Here is a 25444-nt window from a genome sequence, read left to right on the forward strand (position 1 = left end):
GATGAGCCCATCACCGTGACCCCGCTTTCTTTTCCCCATCACCAACCCCCTTGTACCGCTTCATCCCCTTGCACTTCAGCCCTGCAAGAGACCAACATGGGGTCTTACTCGGGTACTTACCTGGCTTGCACTTGAAAAATACATTAAAGAGCTTGTTGAGCTGCATTTTTCAGCAAAGCACCACACATGTATGGAGTGAACAGGGCACATAGAAAATGGTATTCGGTTATCCTGTTTACTTCATGTGTAGTGGTGTGCAAAAAGACACAGCTCAGACATGGTGTGAATAAGCCCTGTTCACAATGACCGCGGCTTTCAAATCATGTGGCTTCACCTAAAATTGCAAAGCAGCATGTCAGTGCAACTTTTGGCGTCACTTAGAAGACATTTTTGCGACTTCATGCACAGATGTCTATGCAAGTCGCACCTGAAATTGCAAAAAGTAGTGCAGGAACTACTTTTTTTAAAATCGGTGTGGCACCGCAAAGGAGGCGTCGCACCGATTTGAACAGAGCGATTGCCAACAATAGGCTGTGCTGTGACTTGTCATGTTAAATGGCATGACAAGTCGCTCCAATGTGGATGAGGGCTTAATGACAGAGTACTGCAAAAAATAGTGTTTTTTTTGTTATCTGCCAAGGGTTCAACTTTATAAAATGATCAATATCAGTCTATCAGGGAGCCTCAGGTTTTAGAGATCCTTGAGTGCTCAAGAAGGCATTGCAAGAATGCACAGGCATCAGAAGCGGTCTGCTTTCCATTCCTATCACAGCTTTACCATTTTTGTTCTAAAAAAGGGAAAGCAGAAAAAAAAAAAAAAAAAAAAAAAAAAAAAAGTTATCCTCATGCAACATCCCCTGCTTGGCATTGAAATGTACTTACCGCCCACAGAGACAGCCTCAAGAGGGAAACAAACAGCGGCGTACGATCCCACCCAGAGATGCAGTGCACCAACAACCCGCTGCCATCTATGGAGAAAGTGAAGGACACAAACTAATTGCAGCAAGATTTATATATTGTACTAGGAGCAGACAAAGAAAAATAAAAAAACAAAAGAAAACCCACAAAAAAAAAAAACAAAAAAAAAATATGTAAACTGCTTCTCTCTATCTGAAAAAGGTTTTATTGTGCCAAATAAAACATACAGCCTAAATTTCAAGATTTTTGACATAAGAAATGATGGGTGTACAATTTGAGTAGAAGAGTACAGGTAATGCAATATAGCTTATTATACATAGACATAGACTTACATACATAGACCTACATAGACATACATACATATACACACACACACACACACACACACACATACATAGACAGACATACATACACAGACATACATACACAGACATACATACACAGACATACATACACAGACATACATACACAGACATACATACACAGACATACATACACAGACATACATACACAGACATACATACACAGACATACATACACAGACATACATACACAGACATACATACACAGACATACATACACAGACATACATACACAGACATACACACCCTTCAGTGCTGTCAATATACGGTACTAAAAGCTTGTTGTGGACATAATCTAGGATCATAAGGTGTCACTGAATTACCCAATGGGATCTTATAACATAAACCCAGAAGAGAGTAGAAAGAAAAAGAAAAAAAGGAGACCCAAAAAATAAGTAGAGCAAGAAAAATTCAAGACACAAAAAGGAACCCAAATGGCCAACGGGCCATAAATCACATCAGATCACTACCACCTCATCATCCCTCAGGGCTGTTTGTACTCTAGTAAACAATAAAAGAATTATACAAGGAATTCTCACTAAAAATTGTGGTGGTGCTAGCCCTGGGGTATTTAGCCAAGCCTGCCAGATAGAAAGTTATTGGAGGCGCTCCTGTGCCGGTAAGTCAATTGTTCCTTTACGAGTATGCAATAAACTTGCTCTACCCATTTCTTTTTGGTGGGAACATTAGAAGAGAGGCAGAATCTGGCTACCAGCTTCTGGACAATATACAAGAGTCTGATAATTGCAATGTTGGAGGGGGGGGGGGGGGGGAGGGTATATACTGCCTCATCTATTGCACCTTGGATACATTATATAGGGTCCAGTGGAACCCCTTACCATGTAAACTGCAGATATAGTTTCAGTCATTTCCCTCAAATAAACGATGTCGTTTGAGACAACAAATGAATTAATAAGCCCTCCTCTATGCAGCATTTGGAGCACAGAGAAGAATCCCTTCTGCCCCAACAGTGCAGTTGAATGGTAGTACGATATGCCCTATGTAGCAAAAATAAAATGTGACAATTTTTTGACTGCGAGACAGAAATAGCGGGGAGTAGACTGCAAACACCGTTCCCAAGTTTCCTCACTTATTATCCCTAGATCTCTCTCCCAGCCACATCTTGAAGGTAATGATGCCGAGTCTAGTACAGTTGTCAACAGAGTAGAAATATATATATCTCACACACCCAAGATCATGCCCTTTCTAGTAGAACTATAAGCAATTCCCTTTATCAAAGGGTGGGTAGATAAAGCTAGGGCTTGTAAGGCGTGGCGTAACTGGAGGTACCTATAGAACTGAGATCTGGGCAAGATTAATTCCTCCTGGAGACCTGAAAAGGACTTCAACACGTTTTGGTTATATAGATGTGAAATCAGTTGAATACCTGCTGCTTCCCAAACCCTAAACCCCTAGTCTAAGATTGGATTGTGCCAGAAAGCCTTCCATTCTCGGATTGCTTTTAACTCTGACCCAAAGTTTTCTCAGAAGAGTTATTGTCAGGGCTGACTTTTGAAAATTGGGAAATCCTGTTTCCAGACCAACTGGATCTGGAGGGAATGAAACCGGACTGATCCCTATGGATAACTTCTTTCGCCAAACGTGAAGCCAGCACTCTGGCCAGTAATTTAACGTTGGTTGTTAACAATGAGATGGGCCTATAAGAGTGAGATAAAGCGTCTTTACCTGGTTTTAATAACAAAATAAATATGGCTTCATTCATTGAAAGGGGAAGAGTTCCCCACTCAAATGCATCCATAAAGACCCCCTTCAAGCGGGGTACCAGTATTTCCGCATATCTCTTAAATTTCCGTCGGCAATCTATCCGCCCTGGAGACTTGCTCGGAGGGGAGAGAGCCAATGCTTCTAGGAATACATTGTTTGTGAGAGGCGCATTTAAAAACTTCCTGTCCATGCTGGAGAGTTGAGGAACCTGACTGTTTTGAAGGAAGGCCTGTATTTCTTCCGACGACGGCAACACCTTTGAGGAGTACACATCTGCGTAAAAGGTTCTGAATACTGAAAGTAGTTCAGAAGGTGAAGTAATGACTTCCCCAGATGAGTTAATCGCAGCAATGAATGAAGACCCTCAATTGGACCTCGCCATCATTGCAAGCATTTCTCCCATGTTTTCACCCTCCTCAAAGAACTTTTGTTGGGTGGAAAAAAACGTTTTCAGCTTTGGATAATAACAGCTATGCGTTGAGCCTCCACCCAGGATCTCTCAGTAGATTCCGTAGGGGATGCTATATGCTGACTCTGCCCTCTGAATCTCTTGCATCACTGTTTGTTCCCAAGATCTGGTTTTGGTCTTAATAGATGAGATTGTCTTTATAAATTGACCACGCAAGAAAGCCTTTAATGTGTCCCAAAGGATCCCGGGGGGGGGGGGGTAGGAGTTCCACTGGGAGCCAGAAGGCACTTGGGTGTTACGTGACCCTAATTTGGTGGCTTAGAGTCGATCCCTCAGGATAATAGTGTGGATACACTGCGGCGCAGGCGAGCCTCGCGTCCGGCTACATCCGCTGCCAGCCCATCCCCCCCAGTCGTTACGTTTTTTTTTTAAACTCAGCAGCTACAAAAAGTGTAGCTGCTGACTTAAAAAAAAAAAAAAAAAAAAAAAAACACATTTACCTTGCTCCTCTCTCTCGCCTCTCCCCGGCATCACAAGTGTGGCCACCCGGTTGTGATAGCTTGCGACTTTAAAGCCGTGTGCGCACGTCACGCTCCGCCTCCTCAGTGGTCGGGCAATCTTCTGGGACCTGTGACGTGTGCCAGAAGATTGCAGGGAGGGAGGGAGAGAGGAGGAGAACTTTGCCCGAGTCGTCTAGGCAGGCCGAGCGGAAGTGGATACCTGCCAAAACGAAGTACCCTCTCCCCCCTAGGGCTAGGCTGACATCATGCACAGCTCTCTCACTCTGGTGAGTTTGTCAGCAAGGGAAAAGGGATAAGTCGTAGGAAAGCCAAGAAGAGCTGCAGAGCTGGATGAGGGCAGAGATAACAGGGGACTGCAGAAATCCATGAGTATTCATCAAGAGGAGAAATGTGCAAGCAAGATAGATTAAATTGATTAGATAAGATAGATATATAGATAGATTAGACTGTTAAAATGGCTGCAGCCGGACTTAGTGGAAGGAGATTTCTGCAGCATATTTGGCATGTACAGAATCACATTATATTTAAAATATGCAAAGTGGTTGGAGGGAAGCTTCAGAATGTAAGAACATCTTTGCCAAAATATGTGAGCAGACTGCAGTTCCTCTTTACTTGGGTAGAACGGGGAAAATGGAAGCTGGGTATTTGTACCATCAGTGAAAAAAAAAAAAAAAGCTGCACTGAAACCATTACCGTTTATCTGGTACACCGGTAATCCACCTGAACTCCTTACTCAGATGCGTACGTCTTACCAATCAAAACATGTCTAAAGGAGTAACTCAGGTGAGCTGCCTATGTACCTGGGACTTATTACAGAAGGGCAGTAAATAATTTGGAGTGTGACTCTTCTTTGTTGGATATTACTATATATGGCTGAGATGAGCCAAGAGTCAGGCACTCATGATTGAGTGATGGTGGGGATGTTTATCTAGAGCAGACCACGATTTGGTTTTCACATCGGAGTTATTTTGCTTCTTTATAAGAACATTGAAAAGATTTTCCCTTACTTGTTGTGTGGTCACCAGGACAGGAAGCTCTCTGCTGGGGGGCCACAGATCGCAACAATAGCTTGCGTGAGATTTCCTGGGTGGCCACTGGTATAGAATGCAAACCAGCAATGAAAACTTGGGAGGTGTTGAAAAATAAGAACGCCACAACTATGGTTTTGGAGTCTAAAATTTTTATTTTGTCAAAGACAGCAAGCAAACAACATTGACTTATTGTCTTAGACTAGGATGAAAAAAATATATTTCTGGACTCCAAACCATAAGTGTAAAGCTTGGATTTTCTCACCCAGCTCCGGATTCTACCTGAATCACATTAAAGGCATTTTTCATGAGCGGCCCATCTTGAGTCATTGTACTCTGAAAAAAGACCTTATGGAGGCACACATGAAAGTTTATAACCCTTCCACAAAAAAAAAAAAAAAAATAAAAAGAAGAAGAAGAAGAAGAGTGGAGCTTCCACACAATGGATAGAACTAAGTACATATGGCGACAGACAATTTCACAAATAGTCAACTTGTGGTCAACGAACTCAATGTACTAATAATAAATTGTATAATAAAGTGTGTTAGGTGCTTACCATCGCCATTAATTATATGAATAAGAAGCCTCAAGTAGTTCTGGGTCTGCTTCACCAAGTCCCAACTCTACAACAGAAATCAGCCAAAATAATATCACATACAAAATGTCAGTAAAGTATACGTATATGATCTTTAAATCTGGAGACTGTACAAAAGTGTCACTAAACCCACATCATAAAAAAATATAAAAAAATAAATAAAGAAAAACCTGGTTGGTACTGATTCTCTATCTCCCCCTTCTGTTAATGTCCCCAATTCAGCTAGGGATTTTTCAGCAGTCACGGGAACTCTGCACACGCTCAGTTTTCAGCAAGTTTTTTATGTTGAGCATTTCCTCCTTATCACATCCGAGCAGCCCATGTGACTATAGAGTCTACCCAACTAAACAATAGGGGCAGGATATTACATGTAGATTAATGGAGGCTTTACCTCCCTCTTATTCCAAGAAACAGGCTGGAGGGGCATGACACAGATAGTGACACCATGATATTGCTACCAAATAAGATTAATTTCAAATATATATTTGAATGCCAATTAAAAACAGTTTATTGATATTACTTACTCTGTATTCCAAAAGCTGTATTTATTTTATGTGACCAGCAGCAGGGGACTAGAAGCTCCTCCTTCTTAGGTTTACCCGCAGACAGGCTGGGAAAGAGCTGGCACTTAAGTACTTTGACTTTTTTTTAAAATTTATTTATTAACTACTTCCATACCGCCCACCGTGTATTTACGTGGCTACTTTGACTTTAAATACCGGGGTGAAGGCATATAGCTGCCATAACCCCAGTATTTTTATTTTTTTTTTTTTTTATAACCCCAGTATTTTATTTTATTTTTTTAAACATAAGAGTGGTCCCAGCAGGGGACTCGCCAAGGGATCACTTATGGGAGGCGGAAGAAGTGCCCACAACCCTCTCGCTCCTTTCCGGTAGTTTTATCCCCTTACCGGAGTCGGTGGTAGTAGGGAAAACAATCCAATCCCCTCTACCGACAAGCAATAAGTTGAGTGAAGGCAAGAAGGCCCCCATTAAACTATGTCCTTGGAAGACCGGAGCAATATCAAAACGTCACTTCTGCCCAACAGCCTTAAAAAAGGGCCAAATTTGTTTTCTTTTTTTTAATTAAAAAAAACAAACACAACTTTATTGCTTTTAAGTGTAAAGGTCTTTGACCCAGATCTCACATTAAAGAGGCCCTGTCCTGTTTATTTCTATTACAAGGGAGGTTTACATTCCTTTTCATTAGGAAGGAAAGTGATCAAAAAAATTTAAAGAAAGGGGACAGTGTAAAAATAAAAAATAAAATTATAGTGCCCCCATCCCTCCGATTTTGCACACAGAAGCAAACTTGTAAAGAACTTGTGTCAGAAATAGGCCTGGTCCTTAAGTGGTCAAAATTAGTGCCTTTATCCACAGAGAATCTAAGGGACAATGTAAAGCATGGTTAGGATCACGTTAAATCAGGAAATAATAAACTGCTGCAATGTAGGCATCAGTGTTAGGAAGGAAGAATAAGGTTAAAGGTCCAATACTAGGGACAAGTTAGTGGGCAGGGGAATATGCGCAAATGGGCATTCATTTGTTTTAGCAGCCATAATTACTTGTTGAGAAAGACAAACATGAAGGTACCAGACAAAAAAAAAAAAAAAAAACCCAAGTACTCATGTCAACTCAATACGAACAAATTAAATCAGGCTGACCAACTTCACCTTGATAAAAAAAATACCAGCAATACAAGCTCTTGATAGAGAATTCTAAAGCTCAGCTGTGAATTAACATGTCACTGTTTATTATTCACAAGCCTCAGAAGAACCCATTTGTGCAGATCAGAGTCCTTCACCTAAAATGTTCTGAATTGTTTTTTTTTTCTTTTTCTTAAAGTGGAGTTCCGGCCTATTTTGCAACTTTAGTGATTCCTGGAGTGCTCACTATGCTGATCAACAATTGGGCATTTTAATTTTTTTTGGGGGTCCCTTACCTTACTTTCAGGGCATTTTTGATTGTACTTCCTCCTTCTCCCCCCTCTGTGGCCACGGCCACCGACATCACTTCCGCCTTTGCATTGCATCCTGGGAGCTGTTTGTCATCACTCCCAGGAGGCTGGAATCAGGGAGAACTCCCAGAACACTCCCTGGAATCAGGAAGGAAGACACAGCAGATTACACTGCGGCTTCAGATGCCCACATCCAAGATGGCTGCACCCAGACATCGTTTTTAAAAGTAAGATTTTGACTAAAATCCAATACCGTACACCTTGTAAGTATGAGAATAGCGGCTCTGTAAAGGGTGATGGATTAGTATTATAGGGGTATTTTTAGTTAAAAAAGGTATTTGAGGCCGGAACTCCGCTTTAAAAACAGAACATATGATTTGTACACGGCAACCCTGAATGATCCTCTGAAATACATGAAAACCGAATGTTCGGCGGCTTGATCTCTCCAAATAAAAATTGGTGCTTCCCTGCAGCCTGCCTACTGGGCTCTGTCCTAATTCTAACTGACAGAAGGAGGACGGAGTTCTGGGTGTCACAGGACTATGCATGAACTACGCATGTAGGGTATTACAATCGCCACCCTTTATCAGACTAGTTGGAAAGGCATAACCCTTCTAAGACAACTGGGAGCTGTTCAATGGAGTCCTACCTTAAAGGTCAACGCCAGCCATTTTTATTTTCTGGATAGGAGAAGGATGGTTAGAACACTTGTCCCATTTTAATTTTACCATTGGTGTCCCTGGGAGATTTCTCATTTTCTGTACCAACGACAAGGGAACAGACTGAGGATAGAGCTCTCCAAACTTTATTACCATGTCCCCTTATGAAGAGATCATTTTTTTTTTTTTTAACTTTGCTTCTCTGCATCCTGCCCACCCACTGCTGCAGATGTATCTTTTTTTTTTTTGTCGTTTACGTTTTGTTTAAATTATTATTGCTTTGGCCCACTGCTGTCCCCCCCATCACCCATCATTCACCTAGACAAATGACATCAGTGCCCCCGGCGCTTCCTGAGATATTCACAATCAAGGAGGCACCAGGAGCCCCCGCAAGTCATCCCCAATAACCGAAGAGGAGGCAGGCCTAGTGGCATGTCTTCAGTAGGTTGTGCAAAAACTTGCAACAGCAGCTTATCAATGACACCACAAAAGGGACACGGCACAGGACCCAGCAGTGGCTGCTGAGAAGAGGATCTCAGCAGGACAACACTTGATCGTCTATGTGGGAGAGTATCTCAGCTGTGGCAAACTCAGATTTAGGTAAGTGGGGGAAAGAGAAAAAAATAAAAAATTCCAGGGGTGGTGGATGAAATTTCTCTAACTCTTTGCTCCAGAGACAGCATTCACCAGTACAGAAAGGAGTGTAAAGGCCCGTACACACGTAGCGATTGTCGGCCGTAAATTTTCGGCCACCGCCCGATCGGCCGATTGTCGGCTTGTTAGTATGATGCTTCCGACAACCGACTGCGACTTTTCGGCCGAACAGAATCTGATGTGCATGCTTTAAAATTTTTGTTGGCCAACACCAGAACGGCCGATTGTTCCTCAGTCAGTACAGAATTTGGCCAACAAACAGCAGATGGGCAAGACTGGGCATGCTCAAAGAAAAAACACACACAGAAAGTTAACCATCACATGACATCACTTCTGCAGTCGGTTGTTGTTGGCCGACAAAATTTGTGTCCAGTCTTTAGCACTTTTCAATCTACACGACAGCACCGGACAAAAGACGGCCGATCGTTCGGCCGACAAATCGGTGCGCGTGTACGGGCCTTAAATCTCTTCAAAGGAGGACACAAAAAGCAATACAGGCAATTCCAGAAGAAAATTGCGATGCTACGCATCCAAATCCTGCGCTCAGATACAAGGCTCCCAGGTCACTCCTATCACAGGACTCCTACTTGGCATCCCCAATGGCAAGGCCTTGCTGCCCTCTGCGACTGGGGTGGTCAACAAAAAGCTGCAAACAAACAGAAAAAGGGCGCACCGGCCTAGCGCATTATCCTCAATAGGCCTTTATTAATAACAGATAAAATATTTACTCACAAACAAAAGATGTAAGCCAGCATATCAGATTAAAATGACAGAGTGGCTCTGATGAAGAGGAGATACCTCGAAATGCGTTAGCCGCTATTTCGATTAAGACTGTGGACTGTATAACGATGGACTGTCATTTGAATCTGATATGCTGGCTTACATAGTTTGTGAGTAGATATTTTATCCGTTATTAATAAAGCGCTAGGCCGGTGCGCCCTTTTTCTGTTTGTTGCTTGCAGCAATACAGACAATGTCTTAGTGGCCTGGTGAAGATTTGAAAAGGGGACACTAATGTTGCAATACAGGAGTGCTAACCACCATCTGCATAGAGTTTCTTCCACACATCAAAAAACATGCTGGTACATCAACTGGCTCCCATCTAAATTGGCTCCCATCTAAATTGGCCCTAGTAGGTGTATATATGTATGAATGGTAGAAACTTTTGAATGTCAACTCCGTGAGGACAAGGATCGATGCCAACGCACAAATATACAGAAGGAACTGCGTAAATTGTTGATGCTACATTAACACTTCTAATAAACCCCTACAGTTCGGCAGATTACATACCATGGGTTATATTGCCACCTACAGCAGAATTTGGACTATAGGCTATAACCCAACTTTATTGTTTTAAAATACCAAACATGTCATACTTACCTGCTCTGTGTAATGGTTTTGCACAGAGAAGCTTAGATCCTCCTCTCCTTGGATCCCTCACTGGCGCTCCTGGCCCCTCCCTCCTTTTGAGTGCCCCCACAGCAAGCAGCTTGCTATGGGGGCACCCGAGCAGGCTCTTTATTGAGCCACTGCTGTGTGTCATTCAGACACAGAGCTGCATCTCGGCCCCGCTCCTCTCTCTCTCATTGGCTCACTAACTGACAGCAGAGGGAGCCAATGGCGCCCGCTGCTGTCTCAGCCAATGAGGAGGGAGAGTCCATGGACAGTCGAGGCTCTCATGCACATCAATGGAGCAAGATTAGGCTCAGTAAGTTCTAGGGGGGGCTGAAAGGGATTGCCGCACACTTTTTCTTTTTTTTTAGCTTAATGCATAGCATGCATTAAGGTAAAAAACAGTCTGCCTTTATAAGCACTTTAAATCTGCCAGGGATTTATACTTTATGAAAAAAAGAACAGACTACTGGTGCTGCCATTTTTCAACCTGGTCACAAGTTTAAAGTTGTATTAAAGGATCTACGATTTCTCTACTACTGTAAAGATATTAAAAAAGGTGGAACTGTTGCTATGAGCTACTAATTCACAAAAACCCTGATGTCTAATGATTGGCAAGTGACATCTGACAGCAGAACATGAAGAGGCAGGCAGTACGGCAAAGCACACGTTATGTGCCGATTGAGAGGGTTAATAAAAATACAAGAGCAGACTCACCCGGGAGGCAGAGTGAGCCACCTGTGAAATGAGGCTCAATTAGGCCTGTCACAGCAAAACCCATTAATTTAACCTGCCTGCAGCGCTACCTGCAGTGTGCTGACCCATTTTCCCAAGCTCGTCACATGCAGAGTCCTGCGTTCTGGAATATCCCAGAGGCTGCACGAGAGGAGGAAACCTGTCCAATCCGGACAAAAAGCTTTATTTAAGGAGACCGACCCCCGACTGAGCCTTCCTTCATCCCTTTGTCTGCTGAGACGCAGCACAGCCAAGCCTCCAGGGAAAACAAAAGGGCAACTGACAGTGCAGACAGAGTCTGGGAGGAGAGAGGGGAGTGCAAGGACCTGTTAAAGCGCGGACGCTGTGTGTGTTCCACTCTTTATTGCACAGCATTTATTCGTACAAAACGGTTGGAAGTGTTGCAGTAGCTATTGATTTACCTGGTATTCCCTCCAATCAATATTTAAGTTCCTCATTAGGCAGGGAGGAATATTCAAGGGAGCGTCAACATAATCCTGGAAAAACAAGACAGGTTAAACACACTAATACAATTGTCACTTCTCAACCAGATTGTTGCCCATAAATGTAACCAATCGCAGCTCATCCATCCATAGGGCTCATGAACAAGGGCATTTTTTTGCCTACAATGTATATTGTGGACATATCACTGCCCGGGAGTCATAGCTGCTGTGTATAGCAGTCCATAGTAAAGAATGGCTGTATAGGGGTATACTCCAGTAATAACAAAAACCTGCACAAAGTTGTATGTCCCTGGAAGCAGACAGTCTTTGTACAAGGTTGTATGCCTGGGGAGGGGGTTCAGGTGACAAGAGGATGCATAAGAGTTCTTGCATCCCCATGCAGGAAGACCCATTCAACCCAACTGGGACACAGACATTAATCCCAACTTAACAGCTGTGGCGCACTGCACTCTGGGCCATGCACCCACACTCGCTCAGCTGTTAAATTGGAAGCAGTGTCCATGACGCCGCTGTGTCCCCATTGGCATGAATGAGACTGCCTCCACGGGGATGCAACAACACCCATGCATCACCATGCATGCACACATTGCCCTTGCATGGGTGTATGCTGTTGCAAGCTCATGTAAACAAGGCCTTAAATTTACATTGTATTCCAAAAAGCACCCATGTTCATTAGCCCTCAAAGAGGAACTTCTCCCTAAGGGCAAGATCCAGTTTAAACCCCCCCTATTTTTTGCACATGGGGGTTTTGACAGGTACCCACTACCACTTCTTCGTCAGATCGCAATGGTGATCCACCAAAGTGAAGTTCCTAATTTTGAGCCATCTTTCATGTTCTTAAATCTGCAGCTTTTATTTTAACAACAACATTTGGTATTCCTGCCACAAAGGCACTTCCTATTCTAGGGTGACCGTGCTTTATCCCTTCTCTCAAGATTCAGATGGAGACTGGGGAGGTAGTTACTAAAATTGGAGTGCAAAATCTGGTGCAGCTGTGCATAGTGACCACTTAGCTTCCAGGTTTTATCATCGAAGCTTAATTGAACAAGCTGAAGTAATGCAGGCTATACAGTAGCCGAAAAATCGTTCCAAAATCTGTAATTTGGTCCGTTCATTCGTTCTTCGTCCAGTTAATGGGCACAAATAGAAAATCAGTTTTAAACTTTTCAGAGCTGAAAAAAAGGAACAGTTTGGAAAATTCTGCCAAACAAGAGATAAATTGAAAGGTTAAGGTGTTTCTCGCCCGACCTTTTGCTTGAGGCACATGTGACAAAAACAAACAAAAAACTGATTCATTTATGTCCATGAATCAAAATTCAGTCATTACGTGATAGCAAAATGGTTTGCCCTCATTGCCCAATTGTTCGTTATTCGAAAAAAAGAGTTTGACCGATTTTTCAGCTAGTGTTAGGCCAGCATTAGAGGCCAGATTTTGAGTGCTCCAGTTGTAGTAAATCTACCCTTGCAAGTAGCTAATTAATGCTACCATTCTAAAATGAACACAGTGCAGCGCAATATATTCAAAATAGAATATTTTCCTAAAAAGGTTGTCAGTCATAAGCACTAGTAAAAGTAAAGCCCAAAAGTCCCTTACTGAGCAAGTTCAGTTCCACACAATCAGTGAAGAAAAACTATAAAGATCCACTTCAGGTGGTAATCCCTTTACTCACAGGACAAATATTGCATTCCCCTCACTCCAATGACCTCTGTGTTACCAGCAGGTCAAACGCTTTGTCCCAATAAGAGGGATACAGAGGAAGTGCAGCGATGGTGGACTCTGGAACACCAGCTCAATCCCAGCCTCTTGTATAGGAACTCCCTGTGTAACCGGGCGAACGGTACCTCCTGTCCTCTTCAGCAGGATATTCCGAGAGGTACCAGGGACTCCTGGTGGTCAGTTCAATCCATGTACATAAAGAAATGAAAGGAAAAGATCTAAGTGCTCACTTTTGGTAAAACCTTATACGTTTATTAAAATTTAAGCTCACACAGCGATCCTCTTGAGTAACAGCAAATCAATAAAACATAGCGCAGATCTTCCGTCAGCTAAACGGGATAGCAGCGGGTGACTTCCTCTAGTGTGGCTCCTCCTCCCATATGCGTTCTTTCCTACAGGACTTAGTCAGCCTATAACAGGAAGTGACTAGAAGGGACCTTAGAGTACAGCAACATAAGAAGGGTTACCAAGTTCCTAGTGACACCCATGATGGCTGTAGGGTTCCCTCCCGTGTCAGGAGGACTGGGGGCCGAATCCAGGGGCCACAACTCTTGCTGAACTTCAGTCTGAGAATCCTGCAGGATGGGCTCAGTCCCTCCACATCATGCTGGCAATCCAGGGATTGATGGGGTTCAGCTCCAAGGATAGAGGGGTATTTTAGGAATGAGGATCCCAGATGAGACCAGAGCTCTGCTCCTGGCTGGGACCCCTCTATTATTGGAGCTGAACCCCATTAGGTTGATGAAGTCCCATAGGACGTAACACGTATGGGAGGGGGAGCCACACGAGGACGTCACCCGCTGCTATCCCGTTTAGCTGACGGAAGAACGGCGCTGTTTTATTGATTCCCTGTTACCCAAGAGGATCGCTGTGTGAGTTTAAATTGTAATAAACTTATAATAGGTTTTAACAGCGGGAACTTAGATTCTTTCATTTATTTATGTACATGGATTGAGCTGACCACCAGGAGTCCCTGGTTCCTCTCACAATATCCCGCTGAGAACAGGAGGTACCGGTCGTCCAGTTACACAGGGAGTTCCTATGCAAAGAGGCTGGGATTGAGCTGGGGTTCGAGAGTACACCACCTCCTCTGTAGCCTTCCTATTGGGACAAAGCGTTTATGACCTGCTAGTAACACAGAGGTCATTGGAGTGAGGTGAGCGCAATATTTGTCCTGTGGGTGAAGGGATTACCACCTGATGTGAATCTTTCTAGTTTTTCCTTCACTGTGTGGAACTGAACTTACTCAATAAAAAGGGACTTTTGGGTTTTAATTTTACTGGTGCTTATGACTGTTTACAACCTTTTTAGGAAAATAGACTTCTGTGTTTAATATATTGCACTGCAATGTGTTCATTTTAGATTTGTATATGAGGCTTAGCGATGTACTCTTAGTGTTCAGCTTGCAATTTGATCTCCTTTGTGCAGGATTGATTTTGCGCTGATTGTATCTTTGTATGTGTTTGAATTATTGCTACCATAACCAGGCAAGGTTTATTGCGGTCAGAGTCAGGAAAAAGTGCAGGAAATGGTTGCAAATAGGCTGCAAGAAATCAACAGCACAGGGCTACAAAAAAAAAAAAAAAAAAAATGGAAGCTGAGCACACGTTTTTGTTATCTATTTCAATTACAGTAATAAAACTATGATACTTTTTCACATTTAAATCAGTGGCTTTAAATCAAATCTACTGTGACCTATGAGATCACTTGTTTCAGCGGCTTTCAAATCTTGTGAAGCTGGCATATTCAGCAGAAACCACACCTACCTGCTTCCAGTTAAAAACAAGGCCTTCTGCAGCATAGTCCCGGTCCTTGTAATCTTTAAAAAATTCACAGCCTGAAAAAAATTAAAATAAAAACACTATGCAGATCTTTCAGATAGATGTACATATACACACACACAAGAATACTCATGTATATATAGTTAGAGTAGTATGGGAATAAAAAAACCCACACTTATACTCGCTTGCCCAATCTGATGCTGCATCTGTCCCCCTGTCGGTTCTGCAGTGAGAACTGAGCGAACACCACTGGTTGCCAAGTTCTCCCCTCCCTGCACAGAGTAGAGCACTGGGACTGTCAGTCACCAACTCTCTGCTCTCCCCTACAGTGCTCACTGGAGCGGGAGGGGCTGGCTCAGGCTCTCAGTGATCTCCGAGAGGCTGAGCCAGGTGCAGGTCCAGGCTTCCGGGTGGATTCAGACCAGATGGTCAGGATCTGACCTTTGCAATGTGGAGACAACATATTGCCTGGAGCTGGGCTTTAACCACTTGCTGACCGCTTACTGAGCTGGTACTGCGGAAAAGTGGCTTGTTATTGTCCAGCGACGTAGACATACGTCGCTGGATCCCGCCTCCTCTCGGTGGCACGCGCGCGCTGCCGAAGGCTCGCTCCCGCTGTATTCAGACACAGCGGGCCAGGGGAGGAGAGGCGGTGATCACCGCCACTCTTCCCCGATCGTCGGGGATCGAGTGAGGAAATCCACCCACTTGTGTAAACAAAGCGGGCGGATCTCCTCTGACAGGCAGTCACAGATTACAGGATTCAGCATAGCTGAACCTGCGATCTGTGTCTGTGTCACACAACCCCCTCCCCCCACACACGTCAGTAAGCATGAGGCATACATTTAACCCCTTGATCACCAAGTTAACCCCTTCCCTGCCAGTGTCATTATTACAGTAACAGTGCATATTTATAGCACTGATTACTGTAGTAATGTCACTGGTACCCCCAAAATTGTCAGTCAGGGGTCCGATCTGTCCGCCACAATGTTGCAGTCCCGCAAAAAAAAAAAAAAAAAAAAAAAAAAAAAAAAAAAAAAAAAAAAAAATCGCACCGGTGATCAAATACAACCAAAAGAAAGCTCTATTTGTGGGGAAAAAAAGGACAAATTTAATTTGGGTACAGCGTTGCATGACCTCGCAATTGTCTGTTAAAGTAACGCAGTGCCGAATCGCAAAATATAGCCTGGTCAGGAATGGGGTAAAATCTTCCGGTCTTAAAGCGGTTAAAAATACGCTCATTGAGGATTTTTTTGTCAAAGACATGTAGCTAAATACATTTTGGCCTAAATATATGACAAAAATTGAATATATTGGATATTTTTTAACTGTCAAAGTAGAAAATGTCAATTTTTTTTCCACAAAATCTTTGCTCTTTTTTTATTAATATCGCAAAAAATGAAAAGCGCAGAGGTGATAAAATACCACCAAAAGAAAGCTCTGTTTGTGGGGAAAAAAAAAAGGATGTAAATTTTGTTTGGGTACGGCGTTGCATGACCGCGCAATTGTCAGTTAAAGTCGCGCAGTGCCAAGTTGCAAAAAGTGGCCTAGACGTAAAGCAGGAAAATCCTCCGGGGCTAAAGTGGTTAAGAAAAAAAAAAAAAATCTAAAAAAACAAAAAAAAAAAAAACAAACACACCACACACCTAGATTACCAAATAAAATTCTTTACCTGGATAAGGGATAGACAGAAGCGTGAAGTCTGCATACCGTTGGGCTTTATCCACTTTTTCTGAGGATGTGACACTAGAAAAAAAAAAAAAAAAAAAAAAAAGGGACAAATTCAAAAATTGGGGGGGTACAACTGTAAATGTAGAGTCAAAAAAAAAAATTATAAGTTAGTCAGTAGGGCCTTGTTTGAGGGTATTGCATTGCAAACAGGTTTCTGGAACTGGAAAACCTGCTTCAAAGCAGGTCAGAAGGAAGGAAACTGCAGGTAAAATGTACCCATCAAGGATTTCAGAAGCTTGTAAACTGAAGTCATGGACACAAATCTAAAGTCCATCGACACAGTACCTACAGCATACCTGACCAAGGAATCTAATGATCAACCACCAGGACTTTTTCCATTGTAATGAGCTTAGCAAGTGTCATGAATGAGCAAAACCTGACCCAGTTCTGACCAGAAAGGCCCAGATACGCAGTCCATAGACATCGTCATACTGGCATCAGAGCTTTGATGGTTGTGCCGATTACTCAAACTCCCAGTGCAAAAGCCCCTTCCATGTTTGATGCCTCTGTGCTTTCCTGCAGCCATCTGCATGGAAGCTGGTCAAGCCTCTAGATTCTTGTGAAAATGTGATTTCCTCTGGGCTGCATTATGTGAGGGCCCAAGTAACACAAAAGGGGAAGCAGCTAATGGCACTTTTCCACTACAAGTACCGGCTCGACTCCACTCGGCCCTGCTTGGCTCGGTTTGGTTTTCCCCTGCATGGTACGGTGTTGGAACGGTACGGTTTGCTTTTTCACTAAAGTGGGTGGGATAACAACGATTCTCTGACCAATCAGTGGCTAGCAGTGACAAACCGTCAAGGCTGCATGCAAAGGATTGTGGGATATGGTATAGGTACGGCCCTCTTGGAACCACAACTGAGGCGGTACTGTTTAAGCGAGCCATACCGTTCTGTTCCATGTAGTGGAAAAGCGCCGCCGTACCGTACTGTACCGAACTGTTCCTACACCATACCATGCAGTGGAAAAGCGCAAAAGCAAGCCGAACCGTTCGGTTTCATGCAGTGGAAAAGAGCCATAAGTAAATCCTCTGACCTTCTTAGGGCTCTTTCACACGGGCGGTCCGATCAGATCCGTTTGTCAGTTTTTTAGGCGGATCTGATCGGATGCCCCATTCAGCCCTATGGAGCAGCGGATGTCAGCGGTGACATGTCCGCTGACACCCGCATCCGATCCTGTCCGTGAAATCCGGACGGATGGAAACCCTATTTTCCATCCGTCCTGGGGATCGGATCGGATGAGAGCGGACAGGCGGTCCGCTCTCATCCGATTCCCCATAGAGAGCAGCGGGGGCTGTGACACCTCCCTATCCGCACTGCAAGCGGAGACGGAGCTGTCATCCGCCGGCTCAGTGGGGATCGGCGGATCGATCCCCGCTGAGCAGCACGGATCCGCCTACGGAGGCGGACCGTGTGAAAGAGCCCTTAGGCTTCATGTACACAAGCAGCTCCTAAACTTGAGTTTAAGAGCTTTTGGCTTTTTTTGCCAAAGCTCCTAAACGCAACTCCATAAAGGTGGCTTCCTCATGGAGGTAGAAGAGACCCACGCACTAGTTTTCTGGAACATGTCACAGAAGGCTGTGGGACCAGTTAAAAATCGCAGCTTTGCTGGCTTGTGCATGCGCAATAGAAAGCTGACCGTGAAGCCAAAAGCGGTTACAGCCAGCTTCCCACACTAAAACTGCCGGTGCCATCGACCTGAAGACCAGTGATGACCTAGCCTAGGTGAGGCGCTGGATCCCTGGAAAGGTAAGGGGCCTTTTTTTTTTTTTAAAAGGCAGAAGTTACAGGATTTGTAGCTGCTGGCTCATTTTTTTTTCAGAGAGTAGAAACACTTTAAAAAAGGTTATATAATGTTTGCGCAAACTTCTAGCAATTCACGATGTAAAAACTTACTTTACACCAAACTTGACTTTCTTATTCTCCACCATCAAGTCGCAGATATACCGCACGGAGAGGTATTTTAACAGTTTAATGTCATGACCCCGGACCTTGTCAAATTGTGAATCCCCGTTTCTGAAAGTGCAAATGAGAAGCAAGGTTTGAACTGAAAAAAAGGTTCATTAGTATTTCAGCATGAGATTTCATTTTATACTTACAGAATATAAAAATACCTGGCTATATATTTAGCGATTTATTCATAAGATTGTAAGCTGCATGAGCAGAGCCCTCCTATTCCTTCTGTATTAAACTGTTTTGTAATCGTACTTTCTCCCCATTATTGTAAAGCACTGCACACTGGCGCTATATAAAACCTGTATAATACGTAAAGGACTATGGTGTTCAGACATTTGAGATGAAAAACTCCAAAAATTAGGATTGAATGAAGGGGTATAAAATGAACCAATGTTAAAACAGAAGGGCATTCCACTGTACAAGTTGGTACTTTTCAGCATACCTGGCCGCAACATCGTCGTCATCGGCTACTTCTGTATCAGCACAAGCATCGTCAGCGCCCCCTGAAGGGAAGAATATAGGAAGAGGAGATCAGACTAACATGACATATGGCTCTAGGCCAAAACCTCTCACCACGTCTGCTTTCTCAGCATCGCACTACGCACTGCAGGAATACTTTAGAAATATTCCTGGAACTTGCTGCAAATCCAGATAACACCGCACATGATCCTTTTACAAGTTGCTTACCATCCCGCCCTTTGATGCAGTGGCTGCATGTATTTTTCAGTAAAAAAGGGAAAAAAAAAAAAAGACAAGCGCTCCGAACAAACTCTCAGGAGTGAGTGTAAAAATGGTATGGATAAAAATGGGGTTCTGGACAGGGCTAAAAAAAAAAACACATGGCCGTAAGTGGTTAAAGGGACACTTTCTAGTCCATAATATAGATGTGTGAGTCCAAAGAAAAGTCACAATGTTGATAGGAGGTATTGCATTAAAACGCTCAAAGGGCTAGCTCCGAAACACAGAGAAGTCAGTCCTGTGGATACGAATAAAAGCAAAACAGAGGGTCTCTAAGTGCAGTATTTAATGTAACAATGTAATTACAATAAGTAGTAACTCACACATGAGTAGGAAGTAGTAGGCATAGATGGCTCCGGTGGTCCGGGATGGATGGAATGAGTCCAAAAAAGTCCCAAGAAGTGGAGTGTATCCAGTCAATGCGGCGGAACCGGTAGGCGGGGAGAAGCCGGCCGAAGATTCTTCCTCCTTCGGCTGATGTCCGGGGGACCAGATTGGAATGCAGCGTACGCTGCGTGACGTCACCGGAGCTAGTGGTGACACGATGCGTTTCAGAGAGTGCGCAAAGCTCACTCTGGGCATGCTCGCTCTTTTTTCAAGTGTAGGTCTATCAGCTGGATACACTCCACTTCTCTGGACTCTGGAGAAACTTGCATCCAATTTGCATAAGTGTGAACGCAGCCTTAGGGTCCATTCACGCGAGATGTGCGCCCGGCGGACTCCGTTTTTCTCAGCGGGGATCGTTCCGCCGATCCCCGCTGAGCAGGCAGGTGACAGCTCAGTTTCCGCTTACTTTGCAGAGACGGAGCTGTCAGAGCCCTGCTCTACTCTATGGGATATCGGATGAAAAAGACCGCCGGTCTGTTTTCATCCGATCTGATCCTCCAGACAGATGGAAAATAGGGTTTCCATCTGTCTGGATTTCACTGACAGGATCGGATCCGATAGCAGCGGACATGTCTCCGCTGACATCCCCTGCTCCATAGGGGTGCATGGAGCATCCGTTCGGGCCAATCAGGAGGTAGAAACCTGGGAGAGCCTTAGGTTTCATGCACATTGCTGGATTGAGATCAGGCAAAGGTGAGTATTAGGGGGGCTGAGGTGGGAGGTGCACACTGAAGGTTTGTTACCATCATGCATAGAATGCATGAAGGTAAAAACCTTTAGCCTTTACAACCAACCAATGTGAGATTAAAAAAGGCAATTTTACTTTTTTTTTTTTTTTAACAAACAAGTCACGCTCTGTGTAGTGGTTTTGCACACAACAGCCCCAATCCTCTTCTCAGGTCCACCACCAGCGCTCCTGGCCCCTCCCTCCTGCTGAGTTCAGCCAAAGCAAGCCTCTTGCAATGGGGCACCCATGTAGGCTCACTCAAGCCGCTGTTCTGCTTGTCCATTTACAAACAGAGCCACCGCTCAGCCTCACCCCCTCTTTTCATTGGCTCACTGGCTGTAATTGACAGCAGCAGGAGCTAACTGTTACGGAGAGTCCACAGAGTGCCAAGGCTCTCTCTCCGGTAGATATTGGGGGGGCTGCTGCAAAGAAGTTTTTTACCTTCATGCATGAAGGTAAAAAAAAGGTTAAACCTTTAGAACCACTTTAGGTAATACTTTGTTCAGAGGTTGGGAGGGAATAGTTAGAAAGTTTTTGCAAAAAATGTTGACATGGGATAAACAGCAGATTTTATTAGTTTTGGAATCAGCAAAGTTCATGTTCCCTGCGGATTGAAAAAAAAAAAAAATAGCATGCAAAAGTATAACTAAAGGCAAAACATTTTTTTTCTGTTTTGGATAGATTGTCAAGGGGTTAGATCCCGTCTGTTTTTATTGTCTGTGCACTGTTGAGAAAATCCCAAATTTTTGGTTGTCCCCAGAAATGTAAGAGGGGACATTTTCCAATGGGGGTTCTGGAAACCTGGGGATCCTCAAGGAATTCCCCTCTCACTTCCTGTTTGGTTATGGGACAGGGTGCAACGGTAAATCTACGCAATGGGACACTGATGTCTGACATGGGTTATAACCCTCCCATACTCTATCCAAAAAGAAAAATGTTTTGTCTATAGTTATACTGTAACTGCAGAGAGACCACTGCTTCCACACAGGCTTGTCTACTCAGGCTGTGGCTGCTCACTGAACAAAATTAGCTGCAAGACTTTTCACACCCTTTGCTTCAAATTATCTGGAAAGTGTTCAGACAAAATTAAACTAAAAACTCAGTTGGGCCTAGACTTTGCCTACTGGGACTTTTCCCGGATGATGAACTCAATAAGAAAACGGTTAAATTTTTAGTGCCCGTAAAAACTTAGCTAGAGAGTGGATTCAACCGTAACTATCTTCCCTGGCAACCTGGATCAATGAAGTAAATAATACTCTCCCTAATAAGAAACTGATCTACGTCAATAGGGGTTGCCCAGGTAAATCTAACAAGGTTTGGGATCGTGGATGAACTCTTCTTCCACCTGTATATCCTAAAGCTTTGGAATGGAGCTACTGCTGTGCTATCTGGTTCCAGCTTTATTGGGGATCCCGTGCCTTTTCTTTGATAATTGTCCTTTTACGAGTGGTTATGATGCAGTTTGTTTGTGTCTTTTTTTCTAATCTTTTTTTTTCCAGTGTTCTTGTTCAGAGCGCTGTTCTATGCCGCGGTTTCCTTTTGTATATTATTTGTGACTGTTCGGTACACAATAAAGTTGCTTTTGATTTAAAAAAAAAAAAAAAAACTCAGTTGGGATTTAACATACACATTTGAGTGACTGTTATGGTGAACCTACCTGAGAAAATGTAGTTATACCCAGTTCTTCCATACAACTCTCCCCACCCAGCCAGTGTTGCCGACCTGCAGATGTGCTGCAATAAAAAGTGAATCATCAAGTAAAATAACATCCTTTGAAGACGCTCGATAATTAGATTACATATTTTCAATTATGAATGGCAAAAGGTGGTTAAAGCGGTGTTCCAGCCTCACCCCCTCCAAAAATTAAAAAAAAAGTCAGCAGCTACACATACTGTAGCCGCTGATTTAATATTAGGACACTTGCCTGTCCTGGAGTCCAGCGATGTCGGCACCGCAGCTGATGTTTCCATCGGCTGCCGGGTGCTGCCGCCGCCATTGCCGGTGAGGGTACACGGCCGGGACCCTAATGCACATGCGCGAAGCGCGCTGCGCATTTGGATTGGCACAGCAGCGGGGGACAGAGGAGGGGGCCAAACTTCCGAGGGATGGCGGCGCCGTCTCCTGGAAGTGGGGAAGGGTACCTGTCAAACACAGGTACCCGTTCCTCCCTCCCCCCTGAAAGGTGCCAAATGTGGCACCGAAGGGGGGATGAAGCAAATGAGCAGTAGTTCCACTTTTGGGTGGAATTCCGCTTTAAGTCAAACCCTTCCATTCATCTGGGGACAGTGCCAGAGCTCCCATTTCTGCCACTTAAGCTGGCCAAACATGCAGAGAATTGTGTCAGGTTCCCGATTAACCAGTTGAAGTTCCCTCAGTAACTAGCCCTGGCGGCTGCCTCCCGCCTGACACCTTGATTAATAAATTGAAGGAGCTGGGTGGAAAACAATACCTGCATTCAAATGAGATACAGGCAGGAATACATGTTTAAAGGAATCTCCAGACCTTCCTCTGGGGTTACATAGAGAAGCTCTGCATTAGGGCAGATAACTGACATCTTGTTTACCTCAAAGCAGTAAAAAAGCAAACATTTTGCAGTTTACAGATTCTTAGATGTGGTGGCTGCATTCATTTTCTTTAGGCTTGGTTTCCTTTTTCCCACCTGGCGATCTGGCCAGTAAGTCTGTTTTTGAACAGCACAAATTATCTTACAGATTTAGCTGTTGCAGGTTGGGACAAACAATTTACCACTGACAGGGGTGCTTGCAACAATCCGCTTTTATTTATGTAAATCCTTATCCAAAAGGGATACCGTTACCGTTTAACAGGGACATTGCCTAAGTTTGGGGTTGTTGTCCTGTTGCAGAATAAATAGATGGATACTGTATTTTCAGGCGTATAAGACGACCCCCTAATTTTCAAGTTAAAACATAGGTTTTGGGTTAAACTTGCCGTACAAGACTACCCCCCTTCTGTACCGTAGCGGAGTATAAAATGTGAGGACTACTTTACATGGCCCAAAACAAACGTCCCTGTTAATCTCCAAGCAGGGTAAGTATACAAAACGTACCTATTAATCTCCAAGGTACGTACACAGGGTGTAATCTCTCAAAGCGCTGGCTGGATGTGCGGGAATACTGTACCGGTATGTACCGTAGCTTCGGCTACATACAGTATACCATGCTGAGCGATGTATTCTATTATTGAATACAAAGCCTGCTCGGATTGGCGGCGTCAGGGAGGTGGGCTGATATTACTCTCTCTGACTGCCAATCCGAACAGCCTTTGTATTCAATAATAGAATACATCACTCACTGTGATTGGCTCAGCATGATATACTTATGTAGCTGAGGCTACGGTACATACCGGTACAGTATTCCTGCACAGCCAGCGCTTTGAGAGATTACACCCTGTGTACTTACCTTGGAGATTAATAGGTACGTTTGTGGATATTAATAGGGACGTTTTTTTTTTTTTTTTTGAGCCATGTAAAGTAGCCCTCACATTTTATACTCCACGTAAAAGACGACCCCCTATTTTTGGGGGATGTTTTTAAGGTTAAAAAGTCATCTTATAGGCACCGGCAAATACGGTAAGTTTCTGTCCATTTCTCAGCACTGAGGACTATCCCCATTCTTCAGTGTAAAGAACATGGAGACCCGATCAGAGGCGAATGTGGCTTTGATCGGGTCTTCTCTTCGGCGGCCGTGCCCCCTCCCGCTCCTTGTAATAACAGCGGAGTGGCTTCTCAGCCACATCTGTTGACATTACTATGGACGCCAGTACCGGGGTGATGCCTCTAGCTGCAGGCATCACTCCGGTACAGCACTTTCCCGAAATAGCGGCAATAAAATCGGTAACCTCAGGGGCCAATATTGGGGAAAGTGCATATCGGCTTTGCGGACCCTTTTTGCAATAGCACTGCAGCTGCCCTGCACATGCGTGAACTGGCTCCACTTACAGTGGGTACGGAAAGTATTCAGACCCCCTTAAATTTTTCACTCTTTGTTATATTGCAGCCATTTGCTAAAATCATTTAAGTTCATTCTTCTTCCTCATGAATGTACACATAGCACCCCATACTGACAGAAAAACACAGAATTGTTGACATTGTTGCAGATTTATTAAAAAAGAAAAACTGAAATATCACATGGTCCCAAGTATTCAGACCCTTTGCTGTGACACTCATATTTAACTCAGGTGCTTTCCATTTCTTCTGATCATCCTTGAGATGGTTCTACACCTTCATTTGAGTCCAGCTGTGTTTGATTATACTGATTAGACTGGATTAGGAAAGCCACACACCTGTCTATATAAGACCTTCCAGATCACAATGCATGTCAGAGCAAATGAGAATCATGAGGTCAAAAGGAACTGCCTGAAGAGCTCAGAGACAGAATTGTGGCAAGGCACAGATCTGGCCAAGGTTACAAAAAGATTTCTGCTGCACTTAAGGTTCCTAAGAGCACAGTGGCCTCCATAATCCTCAAATGGAAGACGTTTGGGACGACCAGAACCCTTCCTAGAGCTGGCCGTCCGGCCAAACTGAGCTATCGGGGGAGAAGAGCCTTGGTGAGAGAGGTAAAGAAGAACCCAAAGATCACTGTGGCTGAGCTCCAGAGATGCAGTCAGGAGATGGGAGAAAGTTGTAGAAAGTCAACCATCACTGCAGCCCTCCACCAGTCGGGGCTTTATGGCAGAGTGGCCCGACGGAAGCCTCTCCTCAGTGTAAGACACATGAAAGCCCGCATGGAGTTTGCTAAAAAACACCTGAAGGACTCCAAGATGGTGAGAAATAAGATTCTCTGGTCTGATGAGACCAAAATAGATCTTTTTGGCCTTAATTCTAAGCGGTATGTGTGGAGAAAACCAGGCACTGCTCATCACCTGTCCAATACAGTCCCAACAGTGAAGCATGGTGGTGGCAGCATCATGCTGTGGGGGGTGTTTTTCAGCTGCAGGGACAGGACGACTGGTTGCAATCGAGGGAAA

General features: G+C 44.0%; 1 protein-coding gene across 1 annotated transcript in view; it reads right to left on the reverse strand.

Moving 5' to 3' along the window:
* MTMR14 (myotubularin related protein 14) overlaps positions 1 to 25444 on the reverse strand; it is an 86525-nt gene that overhangs the window by 41390 nt on the left and 19691 nt on the right. The window contains exons 4-11 of the mRNA XM_082265920.1: positions 22113 to 22188; positions 19046 to 19106; positions 18544 to 18663; positions 16590 to 16663; positions 14903 to 14973; positions 11378 to 11452; positions 5520 to 5586; positions 883 to 968 (exon numbers count right to left, since the gene is read on the reverse strand). Coding sequence (XP_082122046.1) covers positions 883 to 968; positions 5520 to 5586; positions 11378 to 11452; positions 14903 to 14973; positions 16590 to 16663; positions 18544 to 18663; positions 19046 to 19106; positions 22113 to 22188 — 630 coding nt within the window. The remainder of the gene's footprint in view (positions 1 to 882; positions 969 to 5519; positions 5587 to 11377; positions 11453 to 14902; positions 14974 to 16589; positions 16664 to 18543; positions 18664 to 19045; positions 19107 to 22112; positions 22189 to 25444) is intronic.

This window comes from Pelophylax lessonae, assembly GCF_965119305.1.
Source record: "Pelophylax lessonae genome assembly, chromosome: 8".
Lineage (NCBI taxonomy): Eukaryota > Metazoa > Chordata > Amphibia > Anura > Ranidae > Pelophylax > Pelophylax lessonae.